This window comes from Hemicordylus capensis, chromosome 2 (genome assembly GCF_027244095.1).
Source record: "Hemicordylus capensis ecotype Gifberg chromosome 2, rHemCap1.1.pri, whole genome shotgun sequence".
NCBI lineage: Eukaryota > Metazoa > Chordata > Lepidosauria > Squamata > Cordylidae > Hemicordylus > Hemicordylus capensis.
This window is the reverse complement of record NC_069658.1, coordinates 8,994,146-9,011,917: the sequence shown is the minus strand read 5'-3', so window position 1 is coordinate 9,011,917 and position 17,772 is coordinate 8,994,146. Positions and strand designations below refer to the sequence as shown.

At 49.7% G+C, this 17,772-nt stretch overlaps 1 protein-coding gene across 2 annotated transcripts in view; it reads right to left on the bottom strand.

Moving 5' to 3' along the window:
* Positions 1 to 17,382, bottom strand: part of PIK3C3 (phosphatidylinositol 3-kinase catalytic subunit type 3) — a 148,827-nt gene extending 131,445 nt beyond the window's left edge. For both annotated transcript variants that reach the window (XR_008317552.1, XM_053301985.1), the window contains exons 1-4: positions 17,222 to 17,382; positions 13,742 to 13,930; positions 11,370 to 11,513; positions 8,302 to 8,431 (exon numbers count right to left, since the gene is read on the bottom strand). Coding sequence is in view for 1 of the 2 variants with exons in the window: in XM_053301985.1 (XP_053157960.1) it covers positions 8,302 to 8,431; positions 11,370 to 11,513; positions 13,742 to 13,930; positions 17,222 to 17,289 (531 nt within the window). In the remaining variant the exon portion in view is untranslated. The remainder of the gene's footprint in view (positions 1 to 8,301; positions 8,432 to 11,369; positions 11,514 to 13,741; positions 13,931 to 17,221) is intronic.
* Positions 17,383 to 17,772: the final 390 nt, after the last annotated feature.

The following is a 17,772-nucleotide window of genomic DNA, read 5'->3' as shown; positions in this document are numbered from 1 at the left end:
CCAATTACAATTGCCACCGGCTCAGGACTGGGCTTTCTCTGTGGCTGCCCCGGGGCTTTGGAATATGCTCCCTGCTGAAATAAGAGCATCTCCTTCTCTGTTTGTTTTCAGGAAGACCCTCAAGACTCTCCTGTTTTGCAGGCTTTTAATTAGGATTTTAATAATTTGCTTTAATAACTGTTTTATGTGATTGTTTTTATTGTGTTTCATGAATTTTAAATCTGTGGGTTTTTTTAATATAGTTTTAAGCCTTAGAGGAGATGTACGTTTAGAGATACGGGTGTGATATACGTGATGAGATGTATATATCAGGCGGTATAAAAATATGATCCAGACAAACAAACCTTATTTACATGTTTTCATACATCGCCCAGAGTTTTTGGAGTGGGCAGTATATTAAATGTTTCTAATAAATAAAATAAATAAATAAATCTGGGGCACAGGACGCAAAGCCTGCAGTCTACCACGGAGCCACAAGCTCTTTCCCAAGCATATTGTCAACTACACATTTGTACACTGTCACCCCTTTCGGCAGGGGCTACAATTTGTTCTGGCTCAGGATGCCAGGAGCTGTAGCTCAGCATCATCAGGAGGGCCCCAGACTGGGAACCCCTTCCTTATGGAAAACCACTCAAGGCAAGTCCACCAGAAAGGGTCAGGATCATGGGCAGCTGCAGCCAGAAAGGTACATTGGTACTCACCGTGAAGGTGTCTTCTGGCTGGTGTAGAAGAGGTCACCCAAGCTTGGGATTACATCCCCCCACATGCTCCAAAAGGCAGGAAGTAGCAATAGCAATAGCACTTACATTTATATACCGCTCTATAGCTGGAAGCTCTCTAAGCGGTTTACAATAATTTAGCATATTGCCCCCCAACATTCTGGGTACTCATTTTACCGACCTCGGAAGGATGGAAGGCTGAGTCAACCTTGAGCCCCTGGTCAGGATCGAACTTGTAACCTTCTGGTTACAGGGCAGCAGTTTTACCACTGCGCCACCAGGGACTACTGCGCCACCAGTAGTCATACTTGAAGATCCTTAACCCAGTGCATGTGGGCGGATCTCCTCAGTGCTTAAAACAGCTCAAGCTACAGAATGAAAACCACAGAACATAACAGAGAAAATACAACAATTTACGAACAATAATGCAGAGAAAGACAGAAAAACTGTCCCTACAACCAGATCATCAGCTCCAGCCTAACACAACCCGGGCAGGCCTTGGGTGACCTCTTCTACACCAGCCAGAAGACACCTTCACGGTGAGTACCAATGTACCTTTCTCGGCTGGTGTAGGAGGTCACCCAAGCTTGGGACATACCACAGCACCAACCACGGGAGGGAAAATACCCAAGCTGGAGCTACTGACCCGGAAGGACCCGTTGCAGGACCCTCTGACCAAATGCCGCTCTGGCAGCTTCATGTTCATCCCACTTGTAATGCCTTGAAAATGTAAAAGGTGACGAGCAAGTAGCTGCCTTGCAAATCTCTTAAAGGGATGCCAGTGAAGATAACGCAGCGGAAGTGGCTGCAGATCTAGTTGAGTGTGCTGTAATCTGACCAGGCACCGGAAGTTTCTGGGCTTCATACAACACCATAATGCATGAACGGACCCATCGAGCGATAATGGCTGTAGAGACCTTGCATCCCATCTTAGAAGCCTTAAAGGCCACGAAAAGAGCATATGACTTACGAAAAGCCTGCGTCCTGCCAATATATATCTTCAACGCCCGCCTGACATCCAGACGGTGCCACTCCTTCTCTGCAGGGTGACGAGCACCCGGACAAAAAGAAGGTAAGTAAATGTCCGCCTCACGATGAAACTGAGACTTTACCTTAGGGATAAACGAAGGATCCAAGATGTCTCACAGAGACCTTAGAGAAAATACACAAATTACTCTTAACTGACAGAGCCTGCAATTCAGAAACCCTCCTGGCCGATGTTACAGCTACTAAAAAGGCCACCTTCCAGGACAAAAACTGCAATGACACAGATCAAAGTGGTTCAAATGGTGGAAACTGCAGACCCCACAAAACAATATGCAAATCCCATGATGGAAAATGATGGCAGACCGGTGAAGACAACAAAGCTGCCCCCCCCCCCTCAAGAACTTGCGTAGAAGAGTGTGCCGTGCCTGAAACGAACGTTGATGAGGAAAAAACATCTGGATCAAGCACGCCGCCTGGTGTTTAAGCGTGTTGGGTTTCAGACCAAGTGCAAGGCCATCCTGAAGAAAATCCAGTAATTCCCCCAACCTGCACTTGTCCAGCTGCAGGAAGCGCTTTGCTGTCCAACGCAGAAAACTACGCCGTCGATTGATAAATCTTGTTGAACACTTTCTAGACACAAGGATGGTAAATCGGACCTTGACACAGCAGACCTGGATGGTCTGGAAATCTGAGTGGATGACCTACAGCCAAGTCGATGATCTCAGAAAACTAAGGCCCTCTGGGCCAAAAAGGCACAATCAATATCAGGGGTGCCCGTGACCCCTGCAGCTTCCTGAGGTAACAGGAAAGCAGCGGCACTGGAGGAAATGCATACAGCAGACACAGAGGCCATGGCACCAATAGCGCATCCGTCTCTCCTGCCCCCAGCATCGGAAAACATGAGTAAAACCTGTGAATCTTGGCGTTCTGAGGATATGCTAACAAGTCTATCTGGGGACACCCCAGCCGCTCTGTCAGCCACCAAAATACTTGAGGGTGCAGGCCCCATTCTGCCGGCTGGATCTCCTGCCGACTTAGCCCATCTGCCCGGACATTGGAAATTCTGTTTACGTGATGGCCCAGAATGGATATTAAGTTGTTCTCCGCCCAATCCAACAACTCCACAGACTGAAGGAAAAGAGATCTTGACCTTGTCCCCCCTTGCCTGTTTATGTGTGCCTTGGCTGAGATGTTGTCTCTATACACTAAGATGTTCCTTCCCTTTACCAAGGGCGTGAAGGCTTTTAGGGCCAGAAAGACAGCCCACAGCTCGAGCCAGTTTATGCTATGGAGCGACTCCTCCACCAACCAAAGCCCCTGGGCAGACCTGTTCCAACAGTGAGCCCCCCAGCCCGATAGGCTGGCGTCCGTTGTGACCATCACTTTCTTGGGTTCCATGAACAGCTTGCCCTTGTGTAGATTCCCCGGGCCATCCAACGAATCGACTCGTGAAGAGACAGCAAGAGAGGAATGTTCTTGTCGCGCTTGAGAGCAATCCTGTGCTGGTAAGGGAGAAGAGCCCACTGTAACTGGCGTAGATGAAAACTCGCCCAAGGCACCGAGTCCATAGCCGCCACCATGAGACCCAACAACCTTGCTAGACTGAGAAGGCTGGCCCACAGTCTCAAAGCAATCACACGAGCCAGTGACTATAAGACCTCCATCCGATCCTGTGGCAGAAACAGTTTGCATACTGAGGTGTCCATTACCATGCCCCAGATGATGAAGGCTCTGTGTGGGCATCAGGTGACTCTTGCCCACATTTATCAAAAAGCCATGGGCACATAACACAGACATTGTTCTGGACAGAGCCGACCGAACTGCCTCTTCGGAACTAGCACAGATGAGCAAGTTGTCGAGGTAACAATTCAGGTGGACCCCCTCGGTGCGTAGAGTGGCCACTAGCGGACTAGAACCTTCGTAAAAACTCAGGGGGCTGATGAGAGCCCAAAAGGAAGGGCTCTGTACTGATAATGCCTCCCCATGTAGCAGAAGCGGAGTATATGTCGACGGAGTGGATGAATGGGGATGTGCAAATAGGCCTCCTGGAGATCTATTGAAGCCATGTAGTTCCCCATCTGCAATGCCTCTGAGATGGTACAAAGGGTTTCCATCCTGAACCTCCTCTTTATCACAAAGCAGTTGACTGGGCATAGGTTGAGAACTGCCCTGGCCGATCCGTCCTTTTTTGGCACCGTAAAAATCACAGAATAGATGCCCTTGCCTCTCTGAAGAGGTGGGACCTCCTCTGTAGCCCCTATAGCCACCAGATGCTGAATGGCCATGGACAACCCCTTGTGCTTTGCCGGTTTCCTGGATCTTGAGGTAAGGAGGAATCTGTTTCCTGGGGGGCTGGCCAGCTCCACTTTGTACCCGTGTAGGATAATGGAAAGAACCCACCTGTCATTGATGGATTCTTTCCAAACGGGCCAAAAGGCGGGGGCCCCACTTTGCCTGAGTGGGAGTCAGGACTGCTGCTTGGGGCCTCGCTGCTGGTTTCCGAAAGACTGACGGTTCTGCTGATTGAACCCTTGCCTGCCTTGGCCTCTGGATCTATTCCACAGCGATCGAAAAGGCCCAAAAGGCTCCCTCTGACAAAACTGAGGTCTAAACGCCCTGAAGGTTTGCGTCGGTCTAAGATTAAAACTCTTGTCCTCCTTCCTAGGGGCTGATGGCAGAGCCCTGCGCTTACCTTTAGTTTCAATTAGGACCTCTTTCAGGGCCACATCCCCAATTAGCTTCCCCCCAGCATAGGGAACAGCAGCTAAATTAGCCCTAGACCTATTATCAACTTTCCAATATTTCAGCCATATGTTGCGTCTTGCCAGGACACCCGCACTGACCACACGTGCCGAGAATCGAACACCGTCCAGATTAGCATCCACTGAAAAGGCAGCCGCCCTCTGCAGACGAAGTAGCTTACGCCGCATCTTAGATTGATCAGCGGGAGGGTCATTGGGTAACTCGTCGATCCACAAGACCGATGCTCTAGACACCAAGGACACAGTGGTGTCAGCTCTGATGGCCACTGCTCAAGCCTCGTGGGCCCTGCGCAGTGCAGATTCTGCTTTTCTGTCTCCTGGCTCCTTAAAAGAGGAGTACCCATCCTTGGATACCACTACGCTACTAAGTAGGGCCCCGAAGGGAGCATCCCTAAGTGGCACCTTCAGCAAGTCCAGAGTCTCCTCCTCAAAGTTGTACAATTTACTAGCCAATGCCAACATACGCTTTGGGAGTCGCAATAGCCACCCATTCCTCCTTGATGGTATTAGTAAAGCCCTCAGGTATCACTGATTTAATCTGCGATACCTTAGCCTTAGGCAGCACCAAGGAGACCCTGGACACAGGAGAAACCAGTTCCTCTGTAACTGGCTTCAGATCAAGCGCAGCAATAGGCTGGTTAATTAGTGGCTAAAAATCCTCCATAAGAGAGAGCCTCTGACTGTGTATGTTTGCTGAAGAGTCCTCAATAATCTCCCCCTCTTCCGAGGAGGAGGGCCCCTTGTCTGGGTTGCCCAGCAATGACTCCGACCCACTGCCCCTGGGTCGCAATAAATCTGGGGAGTCCTCTCCTGACTCGTCTGAAGACCACCCCCTACCCCTGGGCACAGAGTCCTGGCGTATAGCCACCCTGGGCTGCTTAGCGGGCACCATCTCCTCCTGAGAGTCTGAGGACGACACATGGATCACAGCCTGCTTTGCAGTGCCTTGCAGGCTTCCGTGCTTTAAGCCCCGCTGCCAGTGAGACCTGAAAGGCCTCTTGAATCCAGCCCTTTACAGTGGCAGTGGCAGGGGGAACCCCCACATTCCCCGTAGGAGTAGGCCCTGAGGGAGGGGCCACATAAGGGGCATCTGCAACCACCTCTCACCCCCCGAGCAAGTCCCGATCTCACCGGGGGGAGCTGTTCATGGCCTTCTGGGCACTCCTACCAATCCAAGGATGGGGACTCCTCTTTTGGGTATCCAAGGATGGATACCCAAGGATGGGTATCCAAGGATGGGGACTCCTCTTTTAAGGAGCCAGGAGACAGGTCCACGGGCCCAGCACCGCCTGCCACGTCCTCCCCGTCTGATTCCGACGGGCTCTGGGGCGGCCACTCCTGCTGATGTTCCTTTTGGCGCGGCCCCAGCGCTTGCTGAGGCAGTCCTCCTCCTGCACGCCCAACTGCTGGGGGAAGGAGTTGGGGGGGAGGCCAAATCTCACAGGCTTACCTTGCCTGCGCTGCCAGGCAAAAGCTCTCTCACCAACGGGGCCTCCTTGTAGGGAAGCCTCCGCTTCTTGTGCCGCCACTTGTGTCCTGCTACGGTGGATGGCTGGTGGCATGAATTGCGCCCAGTCTCCTCACCGGTATCTGGCAACAGAGAGGACCGCTGTGGCCTACTGGCACCAGCAAGGTCCTCTGATACATCCGCCATTTTCCTTACAGGATTTGCGCAGTCCCAAGTTTTTGGCGGGAACAGGCGCTAGCGGGAGGATCTCTCCCTAACGGCCAGGAGTCCGAAGGTCTTCTTAGCAGACATCGGCCAAAGGGTTGGCCAGAGGTGAGGAGAGGTAACGAATAACAGAACGGACAGTAGGAAGAACAGATATGAAATAATTTTTTCTTCTTTTTAATTTTTTTCTTTAGTAACTAGAGAAAACTAATAGTAGTAGAATACCAGGTGAAGAAGAGATTGGAAATAGTCAAAAAATAATAGGAATATAAGCAGAAGAGAAGAAGAGGCCTAGTAAACAAGGCCAGAGCCAGCGAGCTGTAATGCGAGCCTTCTGGAGCAAAGGCAGGAAGTAGAACTGAGGAGATCCGCCCACATGCACTGGGTTAAGGACCTTCAAGTATGGCGACTTTCTGCCTTTTGGAGCATGTGGGGGGATGTAATCCCAAGCTTGGGTGACCTCCTACACCAGCCGAGGAACAAATGATCAGTACATCATCTTTGACCCGGAATTCCCACAGTCCGGAGCTGGTAATCTGTGCCCCAGCCTTGGGCAAAGGCACAAGCTGCAGCTGGTGTGCAACAGACGAGAGGTACTGCTCTGTCCACCAGGCAAAGCAAAGACGGAAGGTCATGCTCCCAGGATCTGTGTATGGCTTGGCCAACCCACAGGCTTCAGACTACCAGCCTACTGCAGGAATCAATGTCACATTGCCCAGTTCCCATCCTCCATCTGAACACTGAAGAAGCTACTGATTAAACTGCTTGCCTCCGCCTAGGAAACCTTGATGCATTTGAATAATAGAATTTTAGGGCTGAAAGGGACTTGGGAGGTTGTCTGGTCCAACCTCCCCGCTCAGTGCAGGAAACTGCTCCAGCCTCTATCTGAAAACTTCCAAGGAGGAGAGTCCATCGCTGCTGGAGGCAGACTGTTGCATTGTCAAATCTACGGAATTCTCTGCCCTGGGATGGGGCGATGGCCACCAGCTTGGATGGCTTTAAAAAGGGGCTTAGAGAAATTCATGGACCGGTTACTATCCTCCATGAATCAATAGCAGTGGATAGTTAATATCCTCAACTATCAATGGCTACTAGTCTGGTGGCTACAGGCCACCTCCAGCCACAGAGGCAAGATATCTCTCAATACCAGTTGCAGGGGAGCAACAGCAAGAGAGAGGGCATGGCCACACCTCTTGCCTGTGGGCTTCTCAGAGGCATCTGGTGGGCCACTGTGTGAAACAGGATGCTGGATTAAATAGGCCATGAGCCTGATCCAGCAGGGCTGTCCTTATGAATAGCTCTTACAGTTCGAAAATGCCTCTTAACATCTAGCTCATGGGTGGGCAAACTTGGCCCTCCAGCTGCTGTTGGACTACAACTCCCATCATCCCCAGGGAGTTTAGCGTGGCTGAGGATGATGGGAGTTGTAGTTCAACCGCAGCTGGAAGGCCACGCTTGCCCACTCCAAGTCTAGCTCAAATCTACTTCCTTGTGATTGCAATAGGGGTGTGCACGAGCTGATTCGGCACCTCCTTTGGGAAGCACTGAACCTGCAGCCGAAGCAGTTTGGTGGAGTGCAGAACGGTTCCCGTAAGGAGAGGGTCCTTACCTTCTGCGCTGCCGCCCTGCTGCTTTCCCAGGCGCGGCGCTCACTTGAGCAAAGGCAACATGCTGACACCGCGCACAGCCTGCAGGGAACAGCACCACAGCTGCACAGGGCCTTTGCTCAGGCGAGTGATGCACCCAGGAAAGGACCTGCTCCTTAAGGGAGCCGCTCCCCACCCCGCCTGTGCCTGCACAAGCCGTTTGTGCACACCCCTAGACGGCAGCCCTCAAAAGTAACAGAGAACAAGCCCGCTCCTCTTCCTACGCCACAGCCCTCCAGATATTTTAGGGTTAGTCTTCTCTTCTCCAGGCGAAACAAACCCAGCTCCTGCAATGCTCTTCACAGGACTTAGTTCCAGACCCTTCACTGCCTTGACTGCCTTCCTCTAAACCAGTTTCAGTTTATTAGCCATTTTCTGAAAAGGCCATGCCAGCAGGATGTGCAATACCAATGTCAGCACACACACACCCATCTCCATGGCACCAGTACAGTGGAGCAGCCCAGACTGGCACCCACCCACCCCGCCTCCGGTGAAACCAAATCACGTCCCCTCACCTTGGCCAGTCGGCTCATCTGATCTTCCGAAAAGGTGCTGCTCGTCCTCCCCGGAGTCTTGGTGGGCTCAGAGCCGTCTGCTTCCAGATTGGGCCAAACTTTCAAGTCATGCATTCCCTGGCGAAACATCCTACCAAAGATACAGCCTGTGTTAGAATATGAACAGAGCAGACCACCTCCTCTCATGTCAGACACGTGGTCCAGCTCAGTACTGTTTACACTGACTGCCAACAGCTCTCCAGAGTTTTAGTCAGGGGCATTTCCTAGCCTGAATGGATTTGACCTGGGACTTTAACATAGGAAGCTGCCTTCAGCTGAGCAGGATTGGTCCGCTGGTCCGTCTATCTCAGTATTGTCTACACCAGGGATTCTCAATGTTGGGTCCCCATATGTTATTGGACTACAACTCCCATAATCCCCAGCTCCAGTGGCCTTTGGCTGGGGATTATGGGAGTTGAAGTCCAATAACATCTGGGGACCAGTGTTCCCTCTTACAAGGATTCCCAGATGTTGTTGACTACAACTCCCAGCATCCCCAGCCAAAGGCAACTACAAATGGGGATGCTGGGAGTTGTAGTCAACAACATCTGGGAATCTGTTAGAGCAGGGATTCTCAAACTTGGGTCCTCAGGTGTTATTGGACTTCAACTCCCATAATCCCCAGCCTCAGTGGCCTTTGCTTGAGGATTATGGGAGTTGAAGTCCAGTAACACCTGAGGACCCAAGTTTGAGAATCACTGCGTTAGAGGGAACAGTGATGGGGACCCAACTTTGGGAATCCCTGGACTACACCAGGCCTGTTCAACTTAGCCCCCTCCCCAGCTGTTTTTGGACTACAACTCCCATAATCCCCAGCTACAGTGGCCAATAGCCAGGGATTATGGGGATTGTAGGCCAACATCTGCAGGAGGGTCAAAGTTGAGCAGCCCTAGTCTACACAGACTGGCGGTGGCATCTCCAAGGTTACAGGGAGAAGTCTTTCTCAGCTCTATCTTGGAGATGCCAAGGAGGAAACTTGGAACCTTCTGCAGGCAAGTATGCTATTCCCGGAGCAGCCCCCGTCCCCTAAGAGGAAAATGTTACAGTGCTTCACATCCAAATGCAAACCAGGGTGGATCCTGCTTAGCAAAAGGGACACAGCTCTCCTCCTGCATGCCAGCAGATGCTCCACCACCAGTCTACAGCCCCTCCTTAAACGAAGGGCATGACCCCATCCTAGTGTACATAAAGCACCCACACATGGAAAGATCGTTACAGGATTTAACACAACTCTGTTGGGTGTCCTGGGTAGGCAAATAGCTTATTCCGACAGTTCACAATCTTGGGTCTCCAGAGGTCACTGGACCACAGCTCTCAATGGACTACAACTCCCATGATCCCAAGCTGAAGGATGGGTGATGGGAGGTGCGGTCCCACAGCATCTGGCGACCTAAATTTAAGAGCCCCTGACCAAATGCCGTGTGTGTTCGTACCAGCACAATGGAAGGGTGATTTTGACATGTCTCCATCCTCCTTCTGTTTCAGTGCACAATTCAATGAATTTAAATACAGACAATGGACGGAGGCCCCCACTCCCAACATTAGCTGGACAGACAGATCTCTACCATTCCTAGGCACAAGAAGGCTGCCAGAGTTGTCCAGGCCCCAGAGAGCTCCAGGTAGGATTACTGTCAGGTGCTGTACTCAGGGCTGCCATCAAAGATTTCCCAGACTCTTCAGTTCAGAATCCAAACACCCTGGCTTGGTGCCAGGGATCTCAACCCTGGCTCCCAAGTCGCTGCTGGACTACGACTCCCATCACCCCCAGCCACAATCCCCACCTCTGCTTAGCTTTTGGAACGCGACTCGGCCGACCCTGGGTAGAAAATGCCGGTGGTCGGACTCCGTTAATGGAGCAAAGGTAAGCGCCAAGAGTAAGTTAACAACAAGTCCGTTGTTTCATGGAAGTTGTTCTGAATTGGTTTCAGTAACGAATCCCAGTTTTGGATTTCAACTCGTGTGTAAAGCACTGAAGTAGATTATATATAGGTGGCCCTTGTTATTTGCAGAGGTACTGTTCCTGTCCATTTCCATGGACAATGAAACCCTTGTGAATAAAGAGACCTGAACCCTACGGGGATGTCTGTGGCTGGCGGTTGTGGTGGGCTCCCCTTCTTCAGCAGTTTTCAAACAGAGGCTGGGTGCTCATCCCTCAGGGATGCTGTAAGAGTTTCCTGCCCTGAGCAGGGGGCAGAAGACCTCCAAGGTCCCTTCCAGCTCTCACACTCCACGATTCTATTAATAAGGCAGAACAGGGCACAGCCCTTGATGCATTACCAGCATCTGGTGATGAAAGGGGTACTCGGACTTCAGCGAGCTGTGCTGGACTGCGGCCAGGCAAAGGGCTAGCACACGGCTATTTGGACTGCTGCAGAAAGACAGCTTTCAGGTTCACTGTTTTCCTTCCAGCTTAAAAATACAAAGTCGTGTGTTGTTTTTTAAACCCTTTCATTAGAACTAAGATGTTGCAAAGTAGTGAGCAAGCTTGCAGGTTCTGCAGCATTTTGATTCAGGCTGGTAGTGTCTTGCTTCACAGCTGGCATCAAGATAGGTTTTAAGTAACCCCTGCTAAGAGGCACCTTTGAAAAGTGTTGGTTCTCTTATATTAGCAGGGGGGGAACAACTGGCCCTATCCGACCACAGCACAGCATCCCTCCTGTAGCTGTTGCTGGTGTCTATCTTACTTTTCTTTTTAGATTGTGAGCCCTTTGGGGACAGGGAATAGTCTTCTTTTATTTTTCTATGTAAACCACTTTGGGAACTTTTGTTGAAAAGCAGTATGTATGTATGCACGCACATCACAGAGAGAGAGAGAGAGAGAGAGAGAGAGAGAGAGAGAGAAATATTTGTTATAGTTATCGTTTGGAGAATTCAAAAGCTTGCTTACTACTTTTGCAGCATTTGAGTTGATCCTAAAGAAGAAAGTCACCCAGGCTTCAAACTCTGTTTCTGAGTTCAGATCTTGCAAAGTATGGGTTGCAGTTGGGTGGGGGAGCATACACATGCGTGCATGCACACATAAAACCTACCCATATTTCCCAAAGAGTGACACCGTCGTTCCCCCAACAGGTACTGCTTTGCCAGGCCCGTACACATCCCAGATAGTCAGGGCCACTTGAGCATTCCGAGGCAAGTCTGGGTACTTGACGGGTAGTTTTAACCATTCGTTCCAGCTGAGGAGAAAGATCCAATGTTAATGCAGGTTTATATCCCTTTCTTTAAAATCCTCCTGTGGACAGGTAATGTGAATCTAGGGCAATCTCTCACAACACTAGAACAGTTTCCCATGGAACTGATGGCCAGGAAATTTAGGACCGACACAAGGAAGTCCTTTCTTCACACAATGCAGAATTAATCTGCGGAATTCTCTGACAAACGATGCAGGAATGAGGGTTAGACAAATTCATGCTGGACAGGTCTATCAGTGGCTACCAGACCTGATGGCTATAGACTACCTCCAGGCTCAGAGCCAGGATGCTTCTGATTATCAGCTGCAGGGTAGTTTTTTCTCGCATTCTTAAGTCATATAAATTATTGCCATAATGGCCTTGTGAGCATGAACCCATGATGTGGTGTAGTTCCCAGACTGGAGCTTTGCGTACAAGAGTTTCCTGATATAGCTCACAGCTAATCTAGATACGGGGGTGCGAGAGATCATCTACCCAGATGCAATTCATGATAGATCAAAAAGTGAGAAGGAACAGGAATACTGGACATTTTAGAGAAGCAGTGAGGTCTGATGTCCAGGGATCTACAAATTGTGGCTCAGCTCACTAGCCAGCCATTATTGGTAGCCACCGTCAGTCTCATCTCTTCCCTCAGATCCTTTTCTGGCACACAGGCAGAGAGCTTAGAAGAGAACTGGATCTCCTCCTGCTCAGGAAGGATGCCTGCCGCTTCTTACCTTCTCAAAAAGGGCAGTGGAAATGAGATCTCCAGAGAGAAGATCTGTATGGTGCTGGGCATCCTGCTTGCCAGAGGGCTTTGGGCACTTGCCGCTGCTACTTGGCAAGTGGACTGGCAGAGGCCTTCCTATTTTCCTTTAGGGAAGCAGGGATGCCTTCTCTCCCCGAGAGCAGGAACTTGGGTCCAAACTAGACCCAAGAGCCTCCCCCCCATCTCTGACAACTTTTAAAAAGTCTTTAAAGACACACCTATTCACCCAGGCTTTTAACTGATATTGTTTTGATTGTTTTAATGTTGTTTTTAGAATATTGTTTTAAAGTTTTTAAATTGTGTTCTACATTTCCTGTTTTTAGATTTATTGTTTTTGTTTTTAATTAATTTTTTGTTTTGTTTTGTTTTCATCTTCTTACAAACTGCCCAGAGACGTAAGTTTGGGGCGGTATAAAAATATGTACCACCCCAATTATTTATTATTATTTATTTATTCGATTTTTATACCGCCCTTCCGAAATGGCTCAGAGCAGTTTACAATTAAAAACAGAAACCATTAAAACCAACAACAATTAAAACAGAAATATAAATATTAACACCAATTTAAAAACATCTTAAAAACAATTAAACTATCAGAACAATTAAAACCCTGAAAACCGGTTAGCATTAAAGCAATTAAAACTAATTAAATAAATAATAAATGAAAACTAGACTTGACAAGTTCTACGATGTGAACTCCCGATGTCCCACCATCTTCAATGGGATCCAGCTCACAGGATCACAGCCAGTGGTCACATGGAGGTCCAAGACAAAACTAGGGACCAGCTCTTCCTCTAAAGCAGGGATTCTCAGCGTTGGGTCCCCAGATGTTATTAGACTTCAACACCCATAATCCCCAGCCCCAGTGGCCTTTGGTTGGGGATTATGGGAGTTGAAGGCCAATAACATCTGGGGACCCAACGTTGAGAACCCCTGCTCTAAAGCATGCACACACATACTTTTTTTTTTAAAAAAAAAATTCCGCTTAGTTAATTTTAGATCCCACTCAGGTTGAATCAGGAAGGCCGCATTCTGAATGCAGGTGCGCGCACACTGCCCTGATACTGCCGCCCAGAACAAAATTCATTCTGCACACAGATTGGGGACGGGGGAGGAGGATAGAGGGAACACTACTGGGGACCGTGTCCTGCTCAAAGTTTGGACCTGGGAGAGGGCAGGATTGCTTCAGTTGCATTGGCTTCAGAAGGCCACTACAGCTGCAGAGACGATCCCTACCTCCCTTCCAGCTCCAAATGGCAGGGACCTTCACCATAACTGCATGGGGCCCTCCGAAGTTCAGTGCAACTGCAAGGACAATCCCTGCCCTCTCCCCCAGCTCCATGCTGCAGATGAAGCCTGGAGCTCCCTCGTCACCCTCACCAAAAGGTGAAGGGACTCGCGAGAAGAGCCGTGGACTGCTGATGGCAACAGACAATGGGAGAGGGAGAGGGAGAGAGAGACTTACTTCCACCTGGTGCTAAAAGCTTTGTAGGACGTCCGCACTGGAAGAGCGAGGGGCTTCCCCTCTGCAAAGACCTGGCAGGTTACGTACAAGTCGGAGCAGGTCTCCTGGTATAACCCCGAGAACCTCAGCATGGGATTGTCCAGAACTGCTTTGTAGCTCTTCTGCTCTCTTTTCCCCTCCAAGCTTCCTCTAACGGGACATCAAAATAGAAAACTGTGAACATTTCTATTTATCACAGTTATATTCCACTCTTTCTTCAAAGAGACCAGAGTGGTACCCGTGGTTACGTTTATCCTCACCACCACCCCGCTGAGGTAGGTTAGGCTGAGAGATAAGTGACTGGCCTAGTGAGTTTCACGGCACAACGGAGATTGGAACCAGTTCGAAAGGCAGCCAGTTCCACCGGTTCAATGGTGGGAGGGGGGCTACTTTAAGAGCAGGGGAGGGTGCACTTACCCCTCCCTCCACCAATCCCCCACCAGTGTTCCTTTTTCCTGAAGTCCATCCACCTCGTTGCCCCCGTTTACCGGATACAACCGGAAGTATCCGACATGCCTGCGCACATCAGGCGCATGCACGCTCAGGTGCAACATGCGCACACCCGTGCCTGGCACATCCGATACTTCCAGCTGTATCCGGTAAACGGGGGCAATGGGGCGGCAGGGCATGGGTGTGTGCATGTTGCGCCTGACAGCGCATGCACCTGACGTGCGCAGGCATGTCGGATACTTCCGGTTGTATTCTTTAGAAAAAAGGAGCACAAACAGGGGGGAGAGGTAAGTGCACCCTCCCCCGCTCTTAAAGTAGCCCCCACCACATTGCCATCAAACCACCCCCGCCTGATCTGTGCACATCCCTATCCTGAGCCCAGTCCAACTTCCCAACGATTACACCACGCTCGCAATTCCACAGTGAAGGGATACTACTGCTCACCAGCCCACACCTCACAAGAGTGCTCGGACCTGCAAGGAAAGAGTTATTAGCATCTCCAGATCTTACACCCTAAAAGACACATAGTCAACCGATAGCAGCATGGCATACTTGCCCCATTATGGCTATATTCTGGAACAGGATTTTACAATGAATATACTTTTTGATAGTGACTCTCTTCCCATGGATCCCGAATACTGTAAACTGTTTCTTCAAAACTGTGTAAAGAAAAACTAAACTATTTTCTGAATGTTAGTGGCTAACATTACTTGCAAAGTTCTGAAAATTAAAGAATGAACCTCTTGCTCACCAGGATCTGAGCCCCTGGTGGCGCAGTGGTAAAACTGCCGCCCTGTAACCAGAAGGTTACAACTTCGATCCTGACCAGGGGCTCAAGGTTGACTCAGCCTTCCATCCTTCCGAGGTCGGTAAAATGAGTACCCAGAATGTTGGGGGGCAATATGCTAAATCATTGTAAACCGCTTAGAGAGCTCCGGCTATAGAGCGGTATATAAATGTAAGTGCTATTGCTATTGCTATCTGGGAAAACTGCAGACATAATGAAATTAACCTAGTGGGGGAAATTCAAGAAGGGTTAATCACAAATCTTGGAGGAATAACTCTGAGCCAAACTGTCATACTTCCCTCGAATGGCATATAGAAGTGTTAACAATTTCTCGTTTTCTTCCTTCTCTGTAATTATGTCATGTATTTAATTATATGTTTTAATCATTTTTCTGTCATACTATTGGTACAACGATTAAGAAAAAACGCAAACAATGATTTTTAAATGACCGAGAGAAAGTTTAGAGAGGAAGGGCAATTCATTCCCTACATCCATCATACCAACCTACATCCCATGATGTGGGTCCTCTCTGCAGGAAAAAACTCACAGACTGGCTAAAATGCATTACTATAATTTACCGTAAGCTGCTATGAATTCATACATGAAATATGGCAGCATATAAATCTTTTAAATAAAAATATTGCACATTAAAAAGAGCCCCTGGTGGCGCAGTGGTAAAACTGCTGCCCTGTAACCAGAAGGTTACAAGTTCGATCCTGACCAGGGGCTCAAGGTTGACTAAGCCTTCCATCCTTCCGAGGTCGGTAAAATGAGTACCCAGAATGTTGGGGGCAATATGCTAAATCATTGTAAACCGCTTAGAGAGCTCTGGCTATAGAGCGGTATATAAATGTAAGTGCTATTGCTATTGCTATTATACTAATAAATAAGCTTACAGGAAAGGAGAGCTGGTCTTGTGGTAGCAGGCATGACTTGTCTGCTTAGCTAAGCAGGGTCAGCCCTGGTTGCATATGAAAGGGAGACTAGAAGTGTGAGCACTATATTCCCCTTGGGGGATGGAGCCGCTCTGGGAAGAGCAGAAGGTTCCAAGTTCCCTCCCTGGCAGCATCTCCAAGATAGGGCTGAGAGAGACTCCTGCTTGCAACTTTGAAGCCACTGCCAATCTGTGAAGACAATACTGAGCTAGATGGACCAAGGGTCCGACTCAGTATATGGCAGCTTCCTATGTCCCTAAGCCATCACCATCAGTGTACATGGCACCTTACAGAGTTTCAAAGACAAGTAACCAAGGAGCAAACCTTGGTTACCTAAGAGCATAAAACTGAGAGAGGCAGATGGTTGCCATTGAGAATGCAAGCCCCTTGGGGCAGAGACCAGTCCTTTCATACTCTGAGAAGCACAATGTACACTGACTGTGCTATACATCCATATACAAACATAAAAATGCAAACTTCTGTCATGTTTGTATTGAGTTTTGTTGTCTTACCTTCTACTTATATTTATTTTTATTGGATGTTATTGTTTTATCTTGTGAACTGCCCTGGAGTCTTAGGACAAACGGCGGTATATAAATGTAAATTTATATATAAACTCTTTAACCATGAGACCCTTTCCCCCTATGAAGCCATCATAACCCTTTTCCCAAATGAAGTGTGCCCTCGAGTTGGTCTTGACTCCTGGCGAACACAGAGCCCTGTGGTTGTTTCTGGTAGAATACAGGATGGGTTGACCATTGCCATCTCCCGCACAGTGTGAGGTGATGCCTTTCAGCATCTTCCTGTATCCCTGCTGCCCGACAGAGCCATTAGGTGGCTGCTTTACACCTCATTATGCGTAACTAAGAGGCATGCACTCCCCCCTCCCCCGCCTTCATTTCCCACGCCCTGCTCGGTTGCCTTTTAGACTGCAAGCCCCGCGGGGCAGAGACCTGCCTCCTTGTACAAAACTAGTATGCAGAGGGGCGGCGTCATTAACAACAAGAGGACCCCACCCTGTGCAATTCAGCCCTATACACAAGGAGAGCAGAGCTCCTGCTTCTCTGCCCCCAGGCGCCCACCCCAAAAGTTACACACACACACACACACACACACACACACACTTAAGCAAGAGGCAGAGATCATTGCTCAACCTTTGCTATGAGACACGCGCACAGAGAGAGACCTCACTCCCCTGGGGGGGCTCCCCTGCACCCCCCTCCCCTTCCAATGGGGGGACCAGGTGAGCCCCCAGCCCGGGCCACTCACATCTTCAGCTGCACATTGATGTCCAGGTCACAGCTGTACACATAATGGAACTTCTCCGCTTCCCCCATGGCGGCGGCGGCGGCGGCTGCTCTGGGAACCTCCCTCCGCTCCTCTCTGCCCTCCCTCCAGCGGCGGATTCCCCCTCTGGCGCCCCTCCCTCCGCTCTCTTCCATCCCTCCAATCGGTGGCTCCCTGAGCTCAGACCGGCAGCCTGATTGGAGCCGACGCTTGGGGCCCTCCTTCCTGGTGCTTAAGGGCAGGGAAGTCTCGCTCGTCGGCTTCAGGAGTCCCTTCCCTTCGGAGTGCGTGTAAGGGCGGTCCCTCTACAAAGATGGCTGCGCCCACGGGAAGAGAAAAGATGGCAGCCCCCTTTCAACGTTTCTCCCGTAGAAGGAGGCTGAGTAGAGGATGATGCGATCATGCGCACCCAGGAAAGGATGGTCTTCGTTTTCCTTTGCATGCAAACAAAATAGACGTTTACTGAGCAACTCTTATGGTAAACAGCAAATCTAAATGATCTTGCATTGTAATGTAATGGATGGTCTTTCGTT